This window comes from Heptranchias perlo, unplaced genomic scaffold, assembly GCF_035084215.1.
Source record: "Heptranchias perlo isolate sHepPer1 unplaced genomic scaffold, sHepPer1.hap1 HAP1_SCAFFOLD_527, whole genome shotgun sequence".
NCBI classification, from domain to species: domain Eukaryota; kingdom Metazoa; phylum Chordata; class Chondrichthyes; order Hexanchiformes; family Hexanchidae; genus Heptranchias; species Heptranchias perlo.
The window spans coordinates 28,550-48,749 of record NW_027139545.1 but is presented as its reverse complement, the minus strand read 5'-3'; the positions used below and the strand labels follow the sequence as shown (position 1 = coordinate 48,749).

The window sequence follows — 20,200 nt, the reverse complement described above, 5'->3', positions numbered from 1 at the left end:
CTCACACCAACTCCTCCCCCCAAAAACATCCTGATCCCCCCTCACTCACACCAACTCCTTCCCCCCAAAAACATCCTGATCCCCCCTCACTCACACCAACTCCTTCCCCCCAAAAACACCCTGATCCCCCCTCACTCAAACCAACTCCTTCCCCCCAAAAACATCCTGATCCCCCCCTCACTCACACCAACTCCTTCCCCCCATCAAAAACATCCTGATCCCCCCCTCACTCACACCAACTCCTTCCCCCCAAAATCATCCTGATCCCCCCCTCACTCACACCAACTCCTTCCCCCCAAAAACATCCTGATCCCCCCTCACTCACACCAACTCCTTCCCCCCAAAAACATCCTGATCCCCCCCTCACTCACACCAACTCCTTCCCCCCAAAAACATCCTGATCCCCCCCTCACTCACACCAACTCCTTCCCCCCAAAAACATCCTGATCCCCCCCTCACTCACACCAACTCCTTCCCCCCAAAAACATCCTGATCCCCCCCTCACTCACACCAACTCCTTCCCCCCATCAAAAACATCCTGATCCCCCCCTCACTCACACCAACTCCTTCCCCCCAAAAACATCCTGATCCCCCCCTCACTCACACCAACTCCTTCGCCCCAAAAACATCCTGATCCCCCCCTCACTCACACCAACTCCTTCGCCCCAAAAACATCCTGATCCCCCCTCACTCACACCAACTCCTTCCCCCCAAAAACATCCTGATCCCCCCCTCACTCACACCAACTCCTTCCCCCCAAAACATCCTGATCCCCCCCTCACTCACACCAACTCCTTCCCCCCAAAAACATCCTGATCCCCCCCTCACTCACACCAACTCCTTCCCCCCAAAACATCCTGATCCCCCCTCACTCACACCAACTCCATCCCCCCAAAAACATCCTGATCCCCCCCTCACTCACACCAACTCCTTCCCCCCATCAAAAACATCCTGATCCCCCCCTCACTCACACCAACTCCTTCCCCCCAAAACATCCTGATCCCCCCCTCACTCACACCAACTCCTTCTCCCCAAAAACATCCTGATCCCCCCCTCACTCACACCAACTCCTTCCCCCCAAAAACATCCTGATCCCCCCTCACTCACACCAACTCCTTCCCCCCAGCAAAAACATCCTGATCCCCCCCTCACTCACACCAACTCCTTCCCCCCATCAAAAACATCCTGATCCCCCCCTCACTCACACCAACTCCTTCCCCCCAAAACATCCTGATCCCCCCTCACTCACACCAACTCCTTCTCCCCAAAAACATCCTGATCCCCCCCTCACTCACACCAACTCCATCCCCCCAAAAACATCCTGATCCCCCCTCACTCACACCAACTCCTTCCCCCCAAAACATCCTGATCCCCCCTCACTCACACCAACTCCATCCCCCCAAAAACATCCTGATCCCCCCTCACTCACACCAACTCCATCCCCCCAAAAACATCCTGATCCCCCCTCACTCACACCAACTCCATCCCCCCAAAAACATCCTGATCCCCCCTCACTCACACCAACTCCATCCCCCCAAAAACATCCTGATCCCCCCCTCACTCACACCAACTCCTTCCCCCCAAAAACATCCTGATCCCCCCCTCACTCACACCAACTCCATCCCCCCAAAAACATCCTGATCCCCCCTCACTCACACCAACTCCTTCCCCCCATCAAAAACATCCTGATCCCCCCCTCACTCACACCAACTCCTTCCCCCCATCAAAAACATCCTGATCCCCCCCTCACTCACACCAACTCCTTCCCCCCAAAAACATCCTGATCCCCCCTCACTCACACCAACTCCTTCCCCCCAAAAACATCCTGATCCCCCCCTCACTCACACCAACTCCTTCCCCCCATCAAAAACATCCTGATCCCCCCTCACCCACACCAACTCCTTCCCCCCAAAAACATCCTGATCCCCCCCTCACTCACACCAACTCCTTCCCCCCAAAAACACCCTGATCCCCCCCTCACTCACACCAACTCCTTCCCCCAAAAACATCCTGATCCCCCCCTCACTCACACCAACTCCTTCCCCCCATCAAAAACATCCTGATCCCCCCCTCACTCACACCAACTCCTTCCCCCCATCAAAAACATCCTGATCCCCCCCTCACTCACACCAACTCCTTCCCCCCAAAAACATCCTGACCCCCCCCCTCACTCACACCAACTCCTTCCCCCCAAAAACATCCTGATCCCCCCCTCACTCACACCAACTCCTTCCCCCCAAAAACATCCTGATCCCCCCTCACTCACACCAACTCCTACCCCCAAAAACATCCTGATCCCCCCCTCACTCACACCAACTCCTTCCCCCCAAAAACATCCTGATCCCCCCTCACTCACACCAACTCCTTCCCCCCAAAAACATCCTGATCCCCCCCTCACTCACACCAACTCCTTCCCCCAAAAACATCCTGATCCCCCCCTCACTCACACCAACTCCTTCCCCCCAAAAACATCCTGATCCCCCCCTCACTCACACCAACTCCTTCCCCCCAAAAACATCCTGATCCCCCCCTCACTCACACCAACTCCTTCCCCCCAAAAACATCCTGATCCCCCCCTCACTCACACCAACTCCTTCCCCCATCAAAAACATCCTGATCCCCCCCTCACTCACACCAACTCCTTCCCCCCAAAAACATCCTGATCCCCCCCTCACTCACACCAACTCCTCCCCCCAAAAACATCCTGATCCCCCCCTCACTCACACCAACTCCTCCCCCCAAAAACATCCTGATCCCCCCTCACTCACACCAACTCCTTCCCCCAAAAACATCCTGATCCCCCCCTCACTCACACCAACTCCTTCCCCCCATCAAAAACATCCTGATCCCCCCCTCACTCACACCAACTCCTTCCCCCCAAAAACATCCTGATCCCCCCCTCACTCACACCAACTCCTTCCCCCCAAAAACATCCTGATCCCCCCCTCACTCACACCAACTCCTTCCCCCCAAAAACATCCTGATCCCCCCTCACTCACACCAACTCCTTCCCCCCAAAAACATCCTGATCCCCCCTCACTCACACCAACTCCTTCCCCCCAAAAACATCCTGATCACCCCCTCACTCACACCAACTCCTTCCCCCCATCAAAAACATCCTGATCCCCCCCTCACTCACACCAACTCCTTCCCCCCAAAAACATCCTGAACCCCCCTCACTCACACCAACTCCTTCCCCCAAAAACATCCTGATCCCCCCCTCACTCACACCAACTCCTTCCCCCCAAAAACATCCTGATCCCCCCTCACTCACACCAACTCCTTCCCCCCAAAAACATCCTGATCACCCCCCTCACTCACACCAACTCCTTCCCCCATCAAAAACATCCTGATCCCCCCCTCACTCACACCAACTCCTTCCCCCCAAAAACATCCTGATCCCCCCCTCACTCACACCAACTCCTTCCCCCCAAAAACATCCTGATCCCCCCCTCACTCACACCAACTCCTTCCCCCAAAAAACATCCTGATCCCCCCTCACTCACACCAACTCCTTCCCCCCAAAAACATCCTGAACCCCCCTCACTCACACCAACTCCTTCCCCCAAAAAACATCCTGATCCCCCCCTCACTCACACCAACTCCTTCCCCCCAAAAACATCCTGATCCCCCCCTCACTCACACCAACTCCTTCCCCCCAAAAACATCCTGATCCCCCCTCACTCACACCAACTCCTTCCCCCCATCAAAAACATCCTGATCCCCCCCTCACTCACACCAACTCCTTCCCCCCAAAAACATCCTGATCCCCCCCCTCACTCACACCAACTCCTTCCCCCCAAAAACATCCTGATCCCCCCCTCACTCACACCAACTCCTTCCCCCCAAAAACATCCTGATCCCCCCTCACTCACACCAACTCCTTCCCCCCATCAAAAACATCCTGATCCCCCCCTCACTCACACCAACTCCTTCCCCCCAAAAACATCCTGATCCCCCCCTCACTCACACCAACTCCTTCCCCCCAAAAACATCCTGATCCCCCCCTCACTCACACCAACTCCTTCCCCCCAAAAACATCCTGATCCCCCCTCACTCACACCAACTCCTTCCCCCCAAAAACATCCTGATCCCCCCTCACTCACACCAACTCCTTCCCCCCAAAAACATCCTGATCACCCCCCTCACTCACACCAACTCCTTCCCCCCATCAAAAACATCCTGATCCCCCCCTCACTCACACCAACTCCTTCCCCCCAAAAACATCCTGAACCCCCCTCACTCACACCAACTCCTTCCCCCCAAAAACATCCTGATCCCCCCCTCACTCACACCAACTCCTTCCCCCCAAAAACATCCTGATCCCCCCCTCACTCACACCAACTCCTTCCCCCCAAAAACATCCTGATCCCCCCCTCACTCACACCAACTCCTTCCCCCCATCAAAAACATCCTGATCCCCCCCTCACTCACACCAACTCCTTCCCCCCAAAAACATCCTGATCCCCCCTCACTCACACCAACTCCTTCCCCCCAAAAACATCCTGATCCCCCCCTCACTCACACCAACTCCTTCCCCCCAAAAACATCCTGATCCCCCCTCACTCACACCAACTCCTCCCCCCAAAAACATCCTGATCCCCCCCTCACTCACACCAACTCCTTCCCCCCAAAAACATCCTGATCCCCCCCTCACTCACACCAACTCCTTCCCCCCAAAAACATCCTGATCCCCCCTCACTCACACCAACTCCTTCCCCCCAAAAACATCCCGATTCCCCCCTCACTCACACCAACTCCTTCCCCCCAAAAACATCCTGATCCCCCCCCCTCACTCACACCAACTCCTTCCCCCCAAAAACATCCTGATCCCCCCCTCACTCACACCAACTCCATCCCCCCAAAAACATCCTGATCCGCCCTCACTCACACCAACTCCTTCCCCCCAAAAACATCCTGATCCCCCCCTCACTCACACCAACTCCTTCCCCCCATCAAAAACATCCTGAACCCCCCCTCACTCACACCAACTCCTTCCCCCCAAAAACATCCTGATCCGCCCTCACTCACACCAACTCCTTCCCCCCAAAAACATCCTGATCCCCCCTCACTCACACCAACTCCTTCCCCCAAAACATCCTGATCCCCCCCTCACTCACACCAACTCCTTCCCCCCAAAAACATGCTGATCCCCCCTCACTCACACCAACTCCTTCCCCCCAAAACATCCTGATCCCCCCCTCACTCACACCAACTCCTTCCCCCCAAAAACATCCTGATCCCCCCCCTCACTCACACCAACTCCTTCCCCCCAAAAACATCCTGATCCCCCCCTCACTCACACCAACTCCTTCCCCCCAAAAACATCCTGATCCCCCCCTCACTCACACCAACTCCTTCCCCCCAAAAACATCCTGATCCCCCCCTCACTCACACCAACTCCTTCCCCCCAAAAACATCCTGATCCCCCCCTCACTCACACCAACTCCTTCCCCCCAAAAACATCCTGAACCCCCCCTCACTCACACCAACTCCTTCCCCCCAAAAACATCCTGAACCCCCCCTCACTCACACCAACTCCTTCCCCCCAAAAACATCCTGATCCCCCCCTCACTCACATCAACTCCTTCCCCCCAAAAACATCCTGATCCCCCCCTCACTCACACCAACTCCTTCCCCCCATCAAAAACACACTGATCCCCCCCTCACTCACACCAACTCCTTTCCCCCAAAAACATCCTGAACCCCCCTCACTCACACCAACTCCTTCTCCCCAAAAACATCCTGATCCCCCCCTCACTCACACCAACTCCTTCCCCCAAAAACATCCTGATCCCCCCCTCACTCACACCAACTCCTTCCCCCCAAAAACATCCTGATCCCCCCCTCACTCACACCAACTCCTTCCCCCCAAAAACATCCTGATCCCCCCCTCACTCACACCAACTCCTTCCCCCCAAAAACATCCTGATCCCCCCCTCACTCACACCAACTCCTTCCCCCCAAAAACATCCTGATCCCCCCTCACTCACACCAACTCCTTCCCCCCAAAAACATCCTGATCCCCCCCTCACTCACACCAACTCCTTCCCCCAAAAACATCCTGATCCCCCCCTCACTCACACCAACTCCTTCCCCCCAAAAACATCCTGATCCCCCCCTCACTCACACCAACTCCTTCCCCCCAAAAACATCCTGATCCCCCCCTCACTCACACCAACTCCTTCTCCCCAAAAACATCCTGATCCCCCCTCACTCACACCAACTCCTTCCCCCCAAAAACATCCTGAACCCCCCTCACTCACACCAACTCCTTCCCCCCAAAAACATCCTGAACCCCCCCTCACTCACACCAACTCCTTCTCCCCAAAAACATCCTGATCCCCCCTCACTCACACCAACTCCTTCTCCCCAAAAACATCCTGATCCCCCCCTCACTCACACCAACTCCTTCTCCCCAAAAACATCCTGATCCCCCCTCACTCACACCAACTCCTTCCCCCCAAAAACATCCTGATCTCCCCCTCACTCACACCAACTCCTTCCCCCCAAAAACATCCTGACCCCCCCCTCACTCACACCAACTCCTTCCCCCCATCAAAAACACACTGATCCCCCCTCACTCACACCAACTCCTTTCCCCCAAAAACATCCTGAACCCCCCCTCACTCACACCAACTCCTTCTCCCCAAAAACATCCTGATCCCCCCCTCACTCACACCAACTCCTTCCCCCCAAAAACATCCTGATCCCCCCCTCACTCACACCAACTCCTTCCCCCCAAAAACATCCTGAACCCCCCCTCACTCACACCAACTCCTTCTCCCCAAAAACATCCTGATCCCCCCCTCACTCACACCAACTCCTTCCCCCCAAAAACATCCTGATCCCCCCCTCACTCACACCAACTCCTTCCCCCCAAAAACACCCTGATCCCCCCCTCACTCACACCAACTCCTTCCCCCCAAAAACATCCTGATCCCCCCCTCACTCACACCAACTCCTTCCCCCCAAAAACATCCTGATCCCCCCCTCACTCACACCAACTCCTTCCCCCCAAAAACATCCTGATCCCCCCCTCACTCACACCAACTCCTTCCCCCCAAAAACATCCTGATCCCCCCCTCACTCACACCAACTCCTTCCCCCCAAAAACATCCTGATCCCCCCCTCACTCACACCAACTCCTTCCCCCATCAAAATCATCCTGATCCCCCCCTCACTCACACCAACTCCTTCCCCCCAAAAACATCCTGATCCCCCCCTCACTCACACCAACTCCTTCCCCCCAAAAACATCCTGATCCCCCCCTCGCTCACACCAACTCCTTCCCCCCAAAAACATCCTGATCCCCCCCTCACTCACACCAACTCCTTGCCCCCAAAAACATCCTGATCCCCCCCTCACTCACACCAACTCCTTCCCCCCAAAAACATCCTGATCCCCCCCTCGCTCACACCAACTCCTTCCCCCCAAAAACATCCTGATCCCCCCCTCACTCACACCAACTCCTTCCCCCCAAAAACATCCTTGCCCCCAAAAACATCCTGATCCCCCCCTCACTCACACCAACTCCTTCTCCCCAAAAACATCCTGATCCCCCCTCACTCACACCAACTCCTTCTCCCCAAAAACATCCTGATCCCCCCCTCACTCACACCAACTCCTTCTCCCCAAAAACATCCTGATCCCCCCTCACTCACACCAACTCCTTCCCCCCAAAAACATCCTGACCCCCCCCCTCACTCACACCAACTCCTTCCCCCCAAAAACATCCTGATCCCCCCCTCACTCACACCAACTCCTTCCCCCCAAAAACATCCTGATCCCCCCCTCACTCACACCAACTCCTTCCCCCAAAAACATCCTGATCCCCCCCTCACTCACACCAACTCCTTCCCCCCAAAAACATCCTGATCCCCCCCTCACTCACACCAACTCCTTCCCCCCAAAACATCCTGATCCCCCCTCACTCACACCAACTCCTTCCCCCCAAAAACATCCTGATCCCCCCCTCACTCACACCAACTCCTTCCCCCCAAAACACCCTGATCCCCCCCTCACTCACACCAACTCCTTCCCCCCAAAAACATCCTGATCCCCGCCTCACTCACACCAACTCCTTCCCCCCAAAAACATCCTGATCCCCCCTCACTCACACCAACTCCTTCCCCCCAAAAACATCCTGATCCCCCCCTCACTCACACCAACTCCTTCCCCCCAAAAACATCCTGATCCCCCCTCACTCACACCAACTCCTTCCCCCCAAAAACATCCTGATCCCCCCCTCACTCACACCAACTCCTTCCCCCCAAAAACATCCTGATCCCCCCCTCACTCACACCAACTCCTTCCCCCCAAAAACATCCTGATCCCCCCTCACTCACACCAACTCCTTCCCCCCAAAAACATCCTGATCCCCCCCTCACTCACACCAACTCCTTCCCCCCAAAAACATCCTGATCCCCCCCTCACTCACACCAACTCCTTCCCCCCAAAAACATCCTGATCCCCCCCTCACTCACACCAACTCCTTCCCCCCAAAAACATCCTGATCCCCCCTCACTCACACCAACTCCTTCCCCCCATCAAAAACATCCTGATCCCCCCTCACTCACACCAACTCCTTCCCCCCAAAAACATCCTGATCCCCCCCTCACTCACACCAACTCCTCCCCCCAAAAACATCCTGATCCCCCCCTCACTCACACCAACTCCTTCCCCCCAAAAACATCCTGATCCCCCCTCACTCACACCAACTCCTTCCCCCCAAAAACATCCTGATCCCCCCTCACTCACACCAACTCCTTCCCCCCAAAAACATCCTGATCCCCCCTCACTCACACCAACTCCTTCCCCCCAAAAACATCCTGATCCCCCCCTCACTCACACCAACTCCTTCCCCCCATCAAAAACATCCTGATCCCCCCCTCACTCACACCAACTCCTTCCCCCCAAAAACATCCTGATCCCCCCCTCACTCACACCAACTCCTTCCCCCAAAAACATCCTGATCCCCCCCTCACTCACACCAACTCCTTCCCCCCAAAAACATCCTGACCCCCCCTCACTCACACCAACTCCTTCCCCCCAAAAACATCCTGATCCCCCCCTCACTCACACCAACTCCTTCCCCCCAAAAACATCCTGATCCCCCCTCACTCACACCAACTCCTTCCCCCAAAAACATCCTGATCCCCCCCTCATTCACACCAACTCCTTCCCCCCAAAAACATCCTGATCCCCCCCTCACTCACACCAACTCCTTCCCCCCAAAAACATCCTGATCCCCCCCTCACTCACACCAACTCCTTCCCCCCAAAAACATCCTGATCCCCCCCTCACTCACACCAACTCCTTCCCCCCAAAAACATCCTGATCCCCCCCTCACTCACACCAACTCCTTCCCCCCAAAAACATCCTGATCCCCCCTCACTCACACCAACTCCTTCCCCCCAAAAACATCCTGATCCCCCCCTCACTCACACCAACTCCTTCCCCCCAAAAACATCCTGATCCCCCCCTCACTCACACCAACTCCTTCCCCCCAAAAACATCCTGATCCCCCCCTCACTCACACCAACTCCTTCCCCCCAAAAACATCCTGATCCCCCCTCACTCACACCAACTCCTTCCCCACATCAATAACACCCTGATCCCTTCACACCCCATTCCCCATCGTCCCCTCCAATTACTCCCCATGTCTCTGTTTCCTTTCCATGATCTTTGAACATATTCTCACCTCCCAGAACTCCCTGCCTGAATCCTTCCAATCAGCTGCTGCCTTGCTGATAGTACTGAGACTGTACTACCCGACGACTTGAATGGATCTTATATAACTGGGACCATACTGTGCACATCCTGATATCGTCAACTGATGCATCTGCCTCACACCATCTCTCCGCTGTTACCCAGCTCCCTGCCACTCCCCTTTTGGATTACCACCCCAATCTGTCCAAACACAGCCAGTGTATCTCCAGTGCTGGCTTCTCCTTCTCCCCACCACACACTGTCATCTCCCAACGAGCACCTGCTCTTCCTCATCTCCACCCTGCCCAGCGGTGACATGGTCCACATTCACAGCGTCAGCTTCCATACGCACACTGATGGTACCCAGCACTCCCTCGCTACCAAGTACTTGCAACCCATTCCCCCTGCGTCCTGTCACACTGCCTGTTCGACAAGTCAACATGAAATCTGCTCCCGAGCCACGCATTCCATCCCCTCCCTTGCCTCACATTCCATCCCCTCCCCAGACATTCTCCTGCGGTCAATCTGACGATGCAAAACCTGCGTCCTGTTCAACGCAGTGTTGAGCTTCGAACCATCATCAAGATTGCTTCCTTCCACCTCTGCAATATCGCTTCCCTACCCCAGAGAATGAACCTCGATTCATTCATTCACAAACCATCCTCCACAAACTTTGATGTCAAGGGCAGTCACTCTCACCTCACCTCTGGAATTCAGCTCTTTTGTCCATGTTTGGACCAAGGCTGTAATGAGGTCTGGAGCCGAGTGGTCCTGGCGGAACCCAAACTGAGCATCGGTGAGCAGGTTATTGGTGAGTAAGTGCCGCTTGATAGCACTGTCGATGACACCTTCCATCACTTTGCTGATGATTGAGAGTAGACTGATGGGGCGGTAATTGGCCGGATTGGATTTGTCTAAGTTCTTGCCAGTGCCGCTCACATACGCAAACATGTTTGCCAGAAGGCAAGGCGATGTCACCACTCTTCATTTGTACGATTTAATTTTCAGAAGATTACCAGTTGATCCCCCACCATGGGAGGCCAGAGGCAAGTCAGACAATTTGCACAGTCTCCTACTGTCTCACTGCATTGATGTCACTGATTCTCTCTGCCGCACCTCCCTCTCTTAACTCTCCTTTTGGTTGGCAGGTGGAGGGTTACATGGTTTGATGGTGAATGGAGCCACTACCCCCAGCTACAGGCTGCACGTGGGGTGGTGCCTGTGGGGAGAGCTCTGCCCCCAGCTACAGGCTGCACGTGGGGTGGTGCCTGTGAGGAGAGCTCTGCCCCCAGCTACAGGCTGCACGTGGGGTGGTGCCTGTGGGGAGAGCTCTGCCCCCAGCTACAGGCTGCACGTGGGGTGGTGCCTGTGAGGAGCTTCCCTTCATCCTCCCAATACCCATTCCCCTTCCTACCACTCCCTCACTCCTGTTCCTACCCCAAACTTTTCCCCTTTGAATCTCCATCTCATCCTGAACTCTCCATCCACTAACACCTCCCATTCACTCCCCAAGGGTGGGTACCAAGAGACAAGAGGCCCCCACAACCAGGTTCCTTCCAGCCCTCCTCTATCCTTCCCTCTGAGGCCATGTACGCTTTCAAATTGCAACTTTTTAAAAAAAAAGTCAAATTAGAATGAGGACAAAACACTGTCTGTCTACATCCATCCATCCACCGTCCACCATGCCTCTCCATCACAGGTGTATGCAGTGAGCACAGACCTTTTCTATCAACAAAACACAGGTGGAGATATTGAATTTGCTTCAAAATTCAACTGCTTCTTATTTACAAATTGAAATAACATTAAGACACATTCTGTCTCTCCCTTCCTCTCCATCCCATCGTTCTCTCACCTGCACGCTCCTCTCTCCTCCGTCCGCTCCTCTTCTCTTCCCTCCCCTGCCCCGCCCCTCTCCTCTCCTCCGCCCCCGCCCCTCTCCTCTCTCTGTTCCATCTCTTTGTCACACACACCCGTCTCTCAACATCTCCACCCTCAGTTTAATACACTTTTTGAAGTTTATAGGACACAAAGTAAAATCTACAAGAGGTGTATAATGACAACACTGTTGCTCTTTTCTCACATGTTTTTAAAAAGCACACTCAATGCCAGATTTAGCTCAATCAAGCTCATGATATTTGTCCCCTCTTGTCAAAATTATTTGAAGAAAAGCTGCAGGGCAGAAAAGTGCTAATAAGCAGAGAAAAATATCCCAGCAGTACAGCTGACTGGATGGTGCTGTGCCTTTTTGGAAATTAGGTATAGTCACAGCGCCACAGTCACAGCGCCACAGTCACAGCGCCACAGTCACAGCGCCACAGTCACAGCGCCACAGTCACAGCGCCACAGTCACAGCGCCACAGTCACAGCGCCACAGTCACAGCGCCACAGTCACAGCGCCACAGTCACAGCGCCACAGTCACAGCGCCACAGTCACAGCGCCACAGTCACAGCGCCACAGTCACAGCGCCACAGTCACAGCGCCACAGTCACAGCGCCACAGTCACAGCGCCACAGTCACAGCGCCACAGTCACAGCGCCACAGTCACAGCGCCACAGTCACAGCGCCACAGTCACAGCGCCACAGTCACAGCGCCACAGTCACAGCGCCACAGTCACAGCGCCACAGTCACAGCGCCACAGTCACAGCGCCACAGTCACAGCGCCACAGTCACAGCGCCACAGTCACAGCGCCACAGTCACAGCGCCACAGTCACAGCGCCACAGTCACAGCGCCACAGTCACAGCGCCACAGTCACAGCGCCACAGTCACAGCGCCACAGTCACAGCGCCACAGTCACAGCGCCACAGTCACAGCGCCACAGTCACAGCGCCACAGTCACAGCGCCACAGTCACAGCGCCACAGTCACAGCGCCACAGTCACAGCGCCACAGTCACAGCGCCACAGTCACAGCGCCACAGTCACAGCGCCACAGTCACAGCGCCACAGTCACAGCGCCACAGTCACAGCGCCACAGTCACAGCGCCACAGTCACAGCGCCACAGTCACAGCGCCACAGTCACAGCGCCACAGTCACAGCGCCACAGTCACAGCGCCACAGTCACAGCGCCACAGTCACAGCGCCACAGTCACAGCGCCACAGTCACAGCGCCACAGTCACAGCGCCACAGTCACAGCGCCACAGTCACAGCGCCACAGTCACAGCGCCACAGTCACAGCGCCACAGTCACAGCGCCACAGTCACAGCGCCACAGTCACAGCGCCACAGTCACAGCGCCACAGTCACAGCGCCACAGTCACAGCGCCACAGTCACAGCGCCACAGTCACAGCGCCACAGTCACAGCGCCACAGTCACAGCGCCACAGTCACAGCGCCACAGTCACAGCGCCACAGTCACAGCGCCACAGTCACAGCGCCACAGTCACAGCGCCACAGTCACAGCGCCACAGTCACAGCGCCACAGTCACAGCGCCACAGTCACAGCGCCACAGTCACAGCGCCACAGTCACAGCGCCACAGTCACAGCGCCACAGTCACAGCGCCACAGTCACAGCGCCACAGTCACAGCGCCACAGTCACAGCGCCACAGTCACAGCGCCACAGTCACAGCGCCACAGTCACAGCGCCACAGTCACAGCGCCACAGTCACAGCGCCACAGTCACAGCGCCACAGTCACAGCGCCACAGTCACAGCGCCACAGTCACAGCGCCACAGTCACAGCGCCACAGTCACAGCGCCACAGTCACAGCGCCACAGTCACAGCGCCACAGTCACAGCGCCACAGTCACAGCGCCACAGTCACAGCGCCACAGTCACAGCGCCACAGTCACAGCGCCACAGTCACAGCGCCACAGTCACAGCGCCACAGTCACAGCGCCACAGTCACAGCGCCACAGTCACAGCGCCACAGTCACAGCGCCACAGTCACAGCGCCACAGTCACAGCGCCACAGTCACAGCGCCACAGTCACAGCGCCACAGTCACAGCGCCACAGTCACAGCGCCACAGTCACAGCGCCACAGTCACAGCGCCACAGTCACAGCGCCACAGTCACAGCGCCACAGTCACAGCGCCACAGTCACAGCGCCACAGTCACAGCGCCACAGTCACAGCGCCACAGTCACAGCGCCACAGTCACAGCGCCACAGTCACAGCGCCACAGTCACAGCGCCACAGTCACAGCGCCACAGTCACAGCGCCACAGTCACAGCGCCACAGTCACAGCGCCACAGTCACAGCGCCACAGTCACAGCGCCACAGTCACAGCGCCACAGTCACAGCGCCACAGTCACAGCGCCACAGTCACAGCGCCACAGTCACAGCGCCACAGTCACAGCGCCACAGTCACAGCGCCACAGTCACAGCGCCACAGTCACAGCGCCACAGTCACAGCGCCACAGTCACAGCGCCACAGTCACAGCGCCACAGTCACAGCGCCACAGTCACAGCGCCACAGTCACAGCGCCACAGTCACAGCGCCACAGTCACAGCGCCACAGTCACAGCGCCACAGTCACAGCGCCACAGTCACAGCGCCACAGTCACAGCGCCACAGTCACAGCGCCACAGTCACAGCGCCACAGTCACAGCGCCACAGTCACAGCGCCACAGTCACAGCGCCACAGTCACAGCGCCACAGTCACAGCGCCACAGTCACAGCGCCACAGTCACAGCGCCACAGTCACAGCGCCACAGTCACAGCGCCACAGTCACAGCGCCACAGTCACAGCGCCACAGTCACAGCGCCACAGTCACAGCGCCACAGTCACAGCGCCACAGTCACAGCGCCAGAAGCTCTGGGCAAAAGTAGGAAAATATCACTTGAGAGAGGCTGAGGCCTAAAGTAAAAATGTTCAGAATGCATTAAAAGATATAAACAACACTTCAACGATAAATTTAATCTGTTTTTTGTGAAATATGTATTTTTTTAAAAAAGTTTTTAATCCCTTATTTTGGGCATTAGAAATTTCAGTTACTGCGGTGGCCAAAAAAAAAATTCAGAAAGCATTTTAAACGATTTAGGGGAACCCTGTGGCCAAATAGTGTACATTGGCAGGAGATTGCACTAACTTTATTGTGTGTCACACAGTGTGACACCTTTAGCACTGAAAATACCTATTAAAGATCAACCTACTGGGGTAACAGGGACTTAAGATGAGCTTTCAACGGGATGCATGCCCCATGTATCAAATTTAATAAATAATAAATACAGTATGAAATGGTCAGCAGTGCCTAGTCAGGGGTTTATGAAAAGGGTTTGTTCTGAGCTTTCAATGACTGAATGAACCCATATCTGAGAAGGGATCAACTGCCTTCCCCTCGTGACCAATTAGTTAAAGAAAGCTCTTTGAATGGTCCTCAACAGAGTGAAATGGTGTATCCTATCATGGCTGACAGTGGGCTGCATCTGGAGTTCAGTTTATAGATACTAATGAAGTGATTAATAGAAGCTTTATCTGTCCAAGATGACAACAGAATTGAGATTGCAGAAGCTCCCTCCAAAGTCACAGCTTGTTGACATAGCAGCTGAAATGTTGACACAAATGCATGAAAATAAGAAGGTTTACAGACAGGAAATACAAGCCCTGTGCAAGATTTGTAACAATACACAATGTTACCGGTTGGTATCAGACAGGGGCAACAATCAATCTGCATTTATATAGCACCTTTAACATCGGAAACATCCTAAGGCACTTCACAGGAGAGTAATCAGTCAAAAACTGACACTGAGCCTGAGAAAGTGGTATTAGGACAGGTGACCAAAAGCTTGGTCAAAAAGGTAGGTTTTAAGGAGCATCTTAAAGGAGAGGAGAGAAGTAGAGGGAGGAAAGGTTTGGGGAGGGAATTCCAGAGCTTTGGGCCGAGGCAGCTGAAGGAACGGCCACCAATGGTGGAATGATTAAAATCGGGGATGCACAAGAGGCAAGAATTGGAGGAGTGCAGAGATCTCAGAGAGTTGTAGGGCTGGAGGAGGTTACAGAGATAGGGAGGGACGAGGCCATGGAGGGATTTGAAAACAAGGATGAGAATTTTAAAATTGAGGTGTTCCCAGACCTGGAGCCAAAGTAGGTCGGTGAGCACAGGGGTGATGGGTGAACAGGATACGAGCAGCAGAGTTTTGGATGAGCTGAAGTTTAGGGAGGGTGGAAGACGGGAGGCCGGCCAGGAGACCATTGGAATGGTCCAGTCTGGAGGTAACAAAGGCATGGATGAGGGTTTCTGCAGCAGATGAGCTGAGGCGGGGCGGAGACGGGCGATGTTACGGAGGTGGAAGTAGGCGATCTTGGTGATGGAGAGGATATGTGGTCGGAAGCTCATCTCAGGGTCAAATAGGACACCAAGGTTGTGGAACGGTCTGATTCAGCCTCAGTCAGTGGCCAAGGAGAGGGATGGAGTCGGTGGCCTAGGGAACAGAGTTCGTGGCGGGGACCAATGACAATGGCTTCGGTCTGCCCAATTTTTAACTGGAGGAAATTTCTGCTCATCCAATACTGGATGTCGGAGAAGCAGTGTGACAAATGAGAGACAGTGGAGGGGTCGAGAGAGGTGGTGGTGAGGTAGAGCTGGGTGTCATCAGTGTACATGTGGAACCTGACGTGTTTTTGGATGATGTCGCCGAGGGGCAGCATGTAGATGAGAAATAGGAGGGGGCCAAGGATAGATCCTCGGGGGACTCCAGAGGTAACAGGAGTGGGAAGAATCATAGAAGAATCAAGAGAAGCCATTGCAGGAAATTCTCTGGCTACAACTGAAGGGATAAGAATGGAACCAGGTGAGCGCAGTCCCACCCAGCTGGACAATGAAATAGAGGCACTGGAGGAGGATGGTGTGGTCAACCGTGTCAAAGGCTGCAGACAGGTTGAGAAAGAATGTGACAAGTGCAGGAAATTTGTCCTCAGGTTTGTATAAATGCTGATGTTCAGACTAAAGACTGCAGCAATACAGCAAAAGACTATTAAACAGGACGGTGAGAATTAGTGTCTCAGTGGGCTTTGAGATGAACATATTGTAAAATCCCGGTCATGTATAGTACGTAGCCAATATCTTTACTTACGTGTATGTTAGAGTGTACATTAATTTGTTGAGTCATTTTAGCATTTAGCAATCTGGGTGAGTGTATGAAATTTCCACACTGTGACAGAACTATGCACAGTGTCAATTCTAACACCCAATCAAGATTAACTGCTGGAGCTGGCTTATGTTACTTCTGTAAAACAAAGAAAAAGAAACCGATTTTAGCTGATCAGGAGTTTGGTCCATCTATGGAAAGGTCAGGCCAAGAAAGCAATGTGTGAAAGTCTGAACTGTAACAATGGAATAAAGAATTTAGAAAGAGCCCCTTTGGCTCTCACCTGTCTATTGAATTCCTCTTCATTTTCCATCCACATGTACTCAGCAAAAGGATTATCCTCATCATGTGAGTGACCGTTCAGGACCACTTCGTCACTGTTGATGCTCGCAACCTTATTGCTCTGACTTGGGTCTTTCATTTTTGCTACCTATTTAAACAGAAAAACACACGGAAAACTTACAGTCCAATCCCAGACATCAACTGCTCGCTCAAAGTACAAAATTAACGCTGCTGTGCAAAATTCTGACCACTTTCTGAGAACACTGACTGACCCCATCCAACCCGCTCCTACTTTAGGCCATCAGCTGGGCAACATCAGATAAGCTGTGCAAGTTAAAGCACCTTCGATACACTTCATACCAGTTCCATCGATTACCAGTAATAACAGCAAGGATCATCCTGCAATCCCTAGAGCTTGATAAAGATTTGTCATTTTTTTCAGTGGGATTGTAAGTTGCCGATAACTCAATAGAGAGGTGGGAATAGCTGCAGAATGTGATCGAGCACGGCACCAAGTAAAACTGGGGTCAATGGAAAAACTCCGCAGTGGCTGGAGACCGACCTGATTCACAGGAATGGTAAGCATGCACCAGGAACCCATGCAGGCCCCTCCTGGGTCTGCTCACATTACAACTTGTCCTCCATCGCCAGCACACCTGCTACAACTAGGGAGCTGGCTGTCGGTCAGTGCTAGTTCCAGTCTATTCGGAGATTTTTTTAAAAATTCGTCCATGGGATGTGGGCGCCGCTGGCGAGGCCGGCATTTATCGCCCATCCCTAATTGCCCTTGAGAAGGTGGTGGTGAGCCGCCTTCTTGAACCGGTGCAGTCCGTGTGGTGAAGGTTCTCCCACAGTGCTGTTAGGAAGGGAGTTCCAGGATTTTGACCCAGCGACGATGAAGGAACAGCGATATATTTCCAAGTCGGGATGGTGTGTGACTTGGAGGGGAACGTGCAGGTGGTGTTGTTCCCTTGTGCCTGCTGCTCTTGTCCTTCTAGGTGGGAGAGGTCGCAGGTTTGGGAGGTGCTGTCAAAGAAGCCTTGGCGAGTTGCTGCAGTGCATCCTGTGGATGGTACACACTGCAGCCACAGTGCGCCGGTGGTGAAGAGAGTGAATGTTCAGGCTGCTTTGTCCTGGATGGTGTCGAGCTTCTCGAGTGTTGTTGGAGCTGCACTCATCCAGGCAAGTGGAGAGTATTCCATCACACTCCTGACTTGTGCCTTGTAGATGGTGGAAAGGCTTTGGGGAGTCAGGAGGTGAGTCACTCGCTGCAGAATACGCAGCCTCTGACCTGCTCTTGTAGCCACAATATTTATATGGCTGGTCCAGTTAAGTTTCTGGTCAATTGTGACCCCCAGGATGTTGACGGTGGGGGATTCGGCGATGGTAATGCCGTTGAACGTCAAGGGGAGGTGGTTAGACTCTCTCTTGTTGGAGATGGTCATTGCCTGGCACTTGTCTGGCGCGAAAGTTACTTGCCACTCATCAGCCCAAGCCTGGATGTTGTCCAGGTCTTGCTGCATGCGGGCTCGGACTGCTTCATTATTTGAGGGGTTGCGAATGGAACTGAACACTGTGCGATCATCAGCGAACATCCCCATTTCTGACCTTATGATGGAGGGAAGGTCATTGATGAAGCAGCTGAAGACGGATGGGCCTTGGACACTGCCCTGAGGAACTCCTGCAGCGATATCCTGGGGCTGAGATGATTGGCCTCCAACAACCAATACCATCTTCCTTTGTGCTAGGTATGACTCCAGCCACTGGAGAGTTTTCCCCCTGATTCCCATTGACTTCAATTTTACTAGGGCACCTTGGTGCCACACTTGGTCAAATGCTGCCTTGATGTCAAGGGCAGTCACTCTCAGCTCGCCTCTGGAATTCAGCTCTTTTGTCCATGTTTGGACCAAGGCTGTAATGAGGTCTGGAGCAAAGTGGTCCTGGCGGAACCCAAACTGAGCATCGGTGAGTAGGTTATTGGTGAGTAAGTGCCGCTTGATAGCACTGTCGACGACACCTTCCATCACCTTGCTGATGATTTGAGAGTAGACTGATGGGGCGGTAATTGGCCGGATTGGATTTGTCCTGCTTTTTGTGGACAGGACATACCTGAGCAATTTTCCACATTGTCGGACAGATGCCAAAGTTGTAGCCGTACTGGAACAGTCTGACTCGAGGTGCAGCTAGTTCTGGACCACACGTCTTCAGCATACAGCCAGGATGTTGTTGGGGCCCATAGCCCTTGTTATATCCAGTGCACTCAGCCGTTTCTTGATATCACGTGGAGTGAATCGAATTGGCTGAAGACTGGCTTCTGTGATGGTGGAGATATCGGGAGGAGGCCTGTGAAGGGTGCGAGTACAGCCCAGGGTATTCCTGGCATTAATACAGGGCCCCTGGCCCACTCCTGTTGGCAGCTTGTAGCCCATTGACCATTCGGCACAGATACAGTCTCATGAGATGCAGCTCGTTTGCTCACGAGGGATACGCAACACAACGCCTCCTGGTGATCCCTCAGGCTCTGTGAGCAGGTATTAGAGAGACAGCGCTCCCCTGGGGGCTCACAGGCAGCTGTCTGTTCAACGTCCTCCTCAGAAAGCTGCACAAGAGCTCAGAATGGTGCCGCAATTGTTCACATCACAGGGCAAAACAAGACCGCTCCAATCGAAGGTCAACGCAGTAAATCCATCACGTTGACTGGGCACGGGCAGGACTGAGGAGACAGGTCACCCCTCCTGCACACCACAGTTGCTGCCTCCTATACACCATTACCCTTCTCTTACTCAGCAGGTCAGTGCTGCTCAGCTGGATGCCGGGCTGTAACTCCTCCCACACAGAAGTCGTGTAGCGCAGGCAACTGTTCAGCCCAGACACAGTGGAGACAAAAATCGGTCGCTACAACACGAGTGCGGGGGAGGTGGAGCGAGGGCGCCGGGGGGCGGGCGCGTGGGGAGAGGGGGTGGGGGGGGTAAGGGAGAGGGCTCCCAGCCCAGGAGTGCCTCAGTAGCTGGAAATGACCACAGGAGGGAGGGGCGAAGTACAAAATAACACACCAGTCTCGGCACTGGGGGAAATGATTGAATACTGGAGTCTTTGAAATAAAAGAGGAGACCTGAAGGTTACAATCTCAGAGACGGAGCGTGTTCAACAATGGGGGGGGCTCATTCAGAGACCGGG

At 54.3% G+C, this 20,200-nt stretch overlaps 1 protein-coding gene across 1 annotated transcript in view; it reads right to left on the bottom strand.

Annotated features, from left to right (window-relative positions):
• Positions 1–20,200, bottom strand: part of LOC137314973 (polyadenylate-binding protein-interacting protein 2-like) — a 94,997-nt gene that overhangs the window by 57,113 nt on the left and 17,684 nt on the right. Inside the window, exon 2 of the mRNA XM_067979929.1 lies at positions 17,025–17,171. Within this exon, the coding sequence (XP_067836030.1) occupies positions 17,025–17,162 (138 nt within the window). The 5' untranslated portion in view covers positions 17,163–17,171. The remainder of the gene's footprint in view (positions 1–17,024; positions 17,172–20,200) is intronic.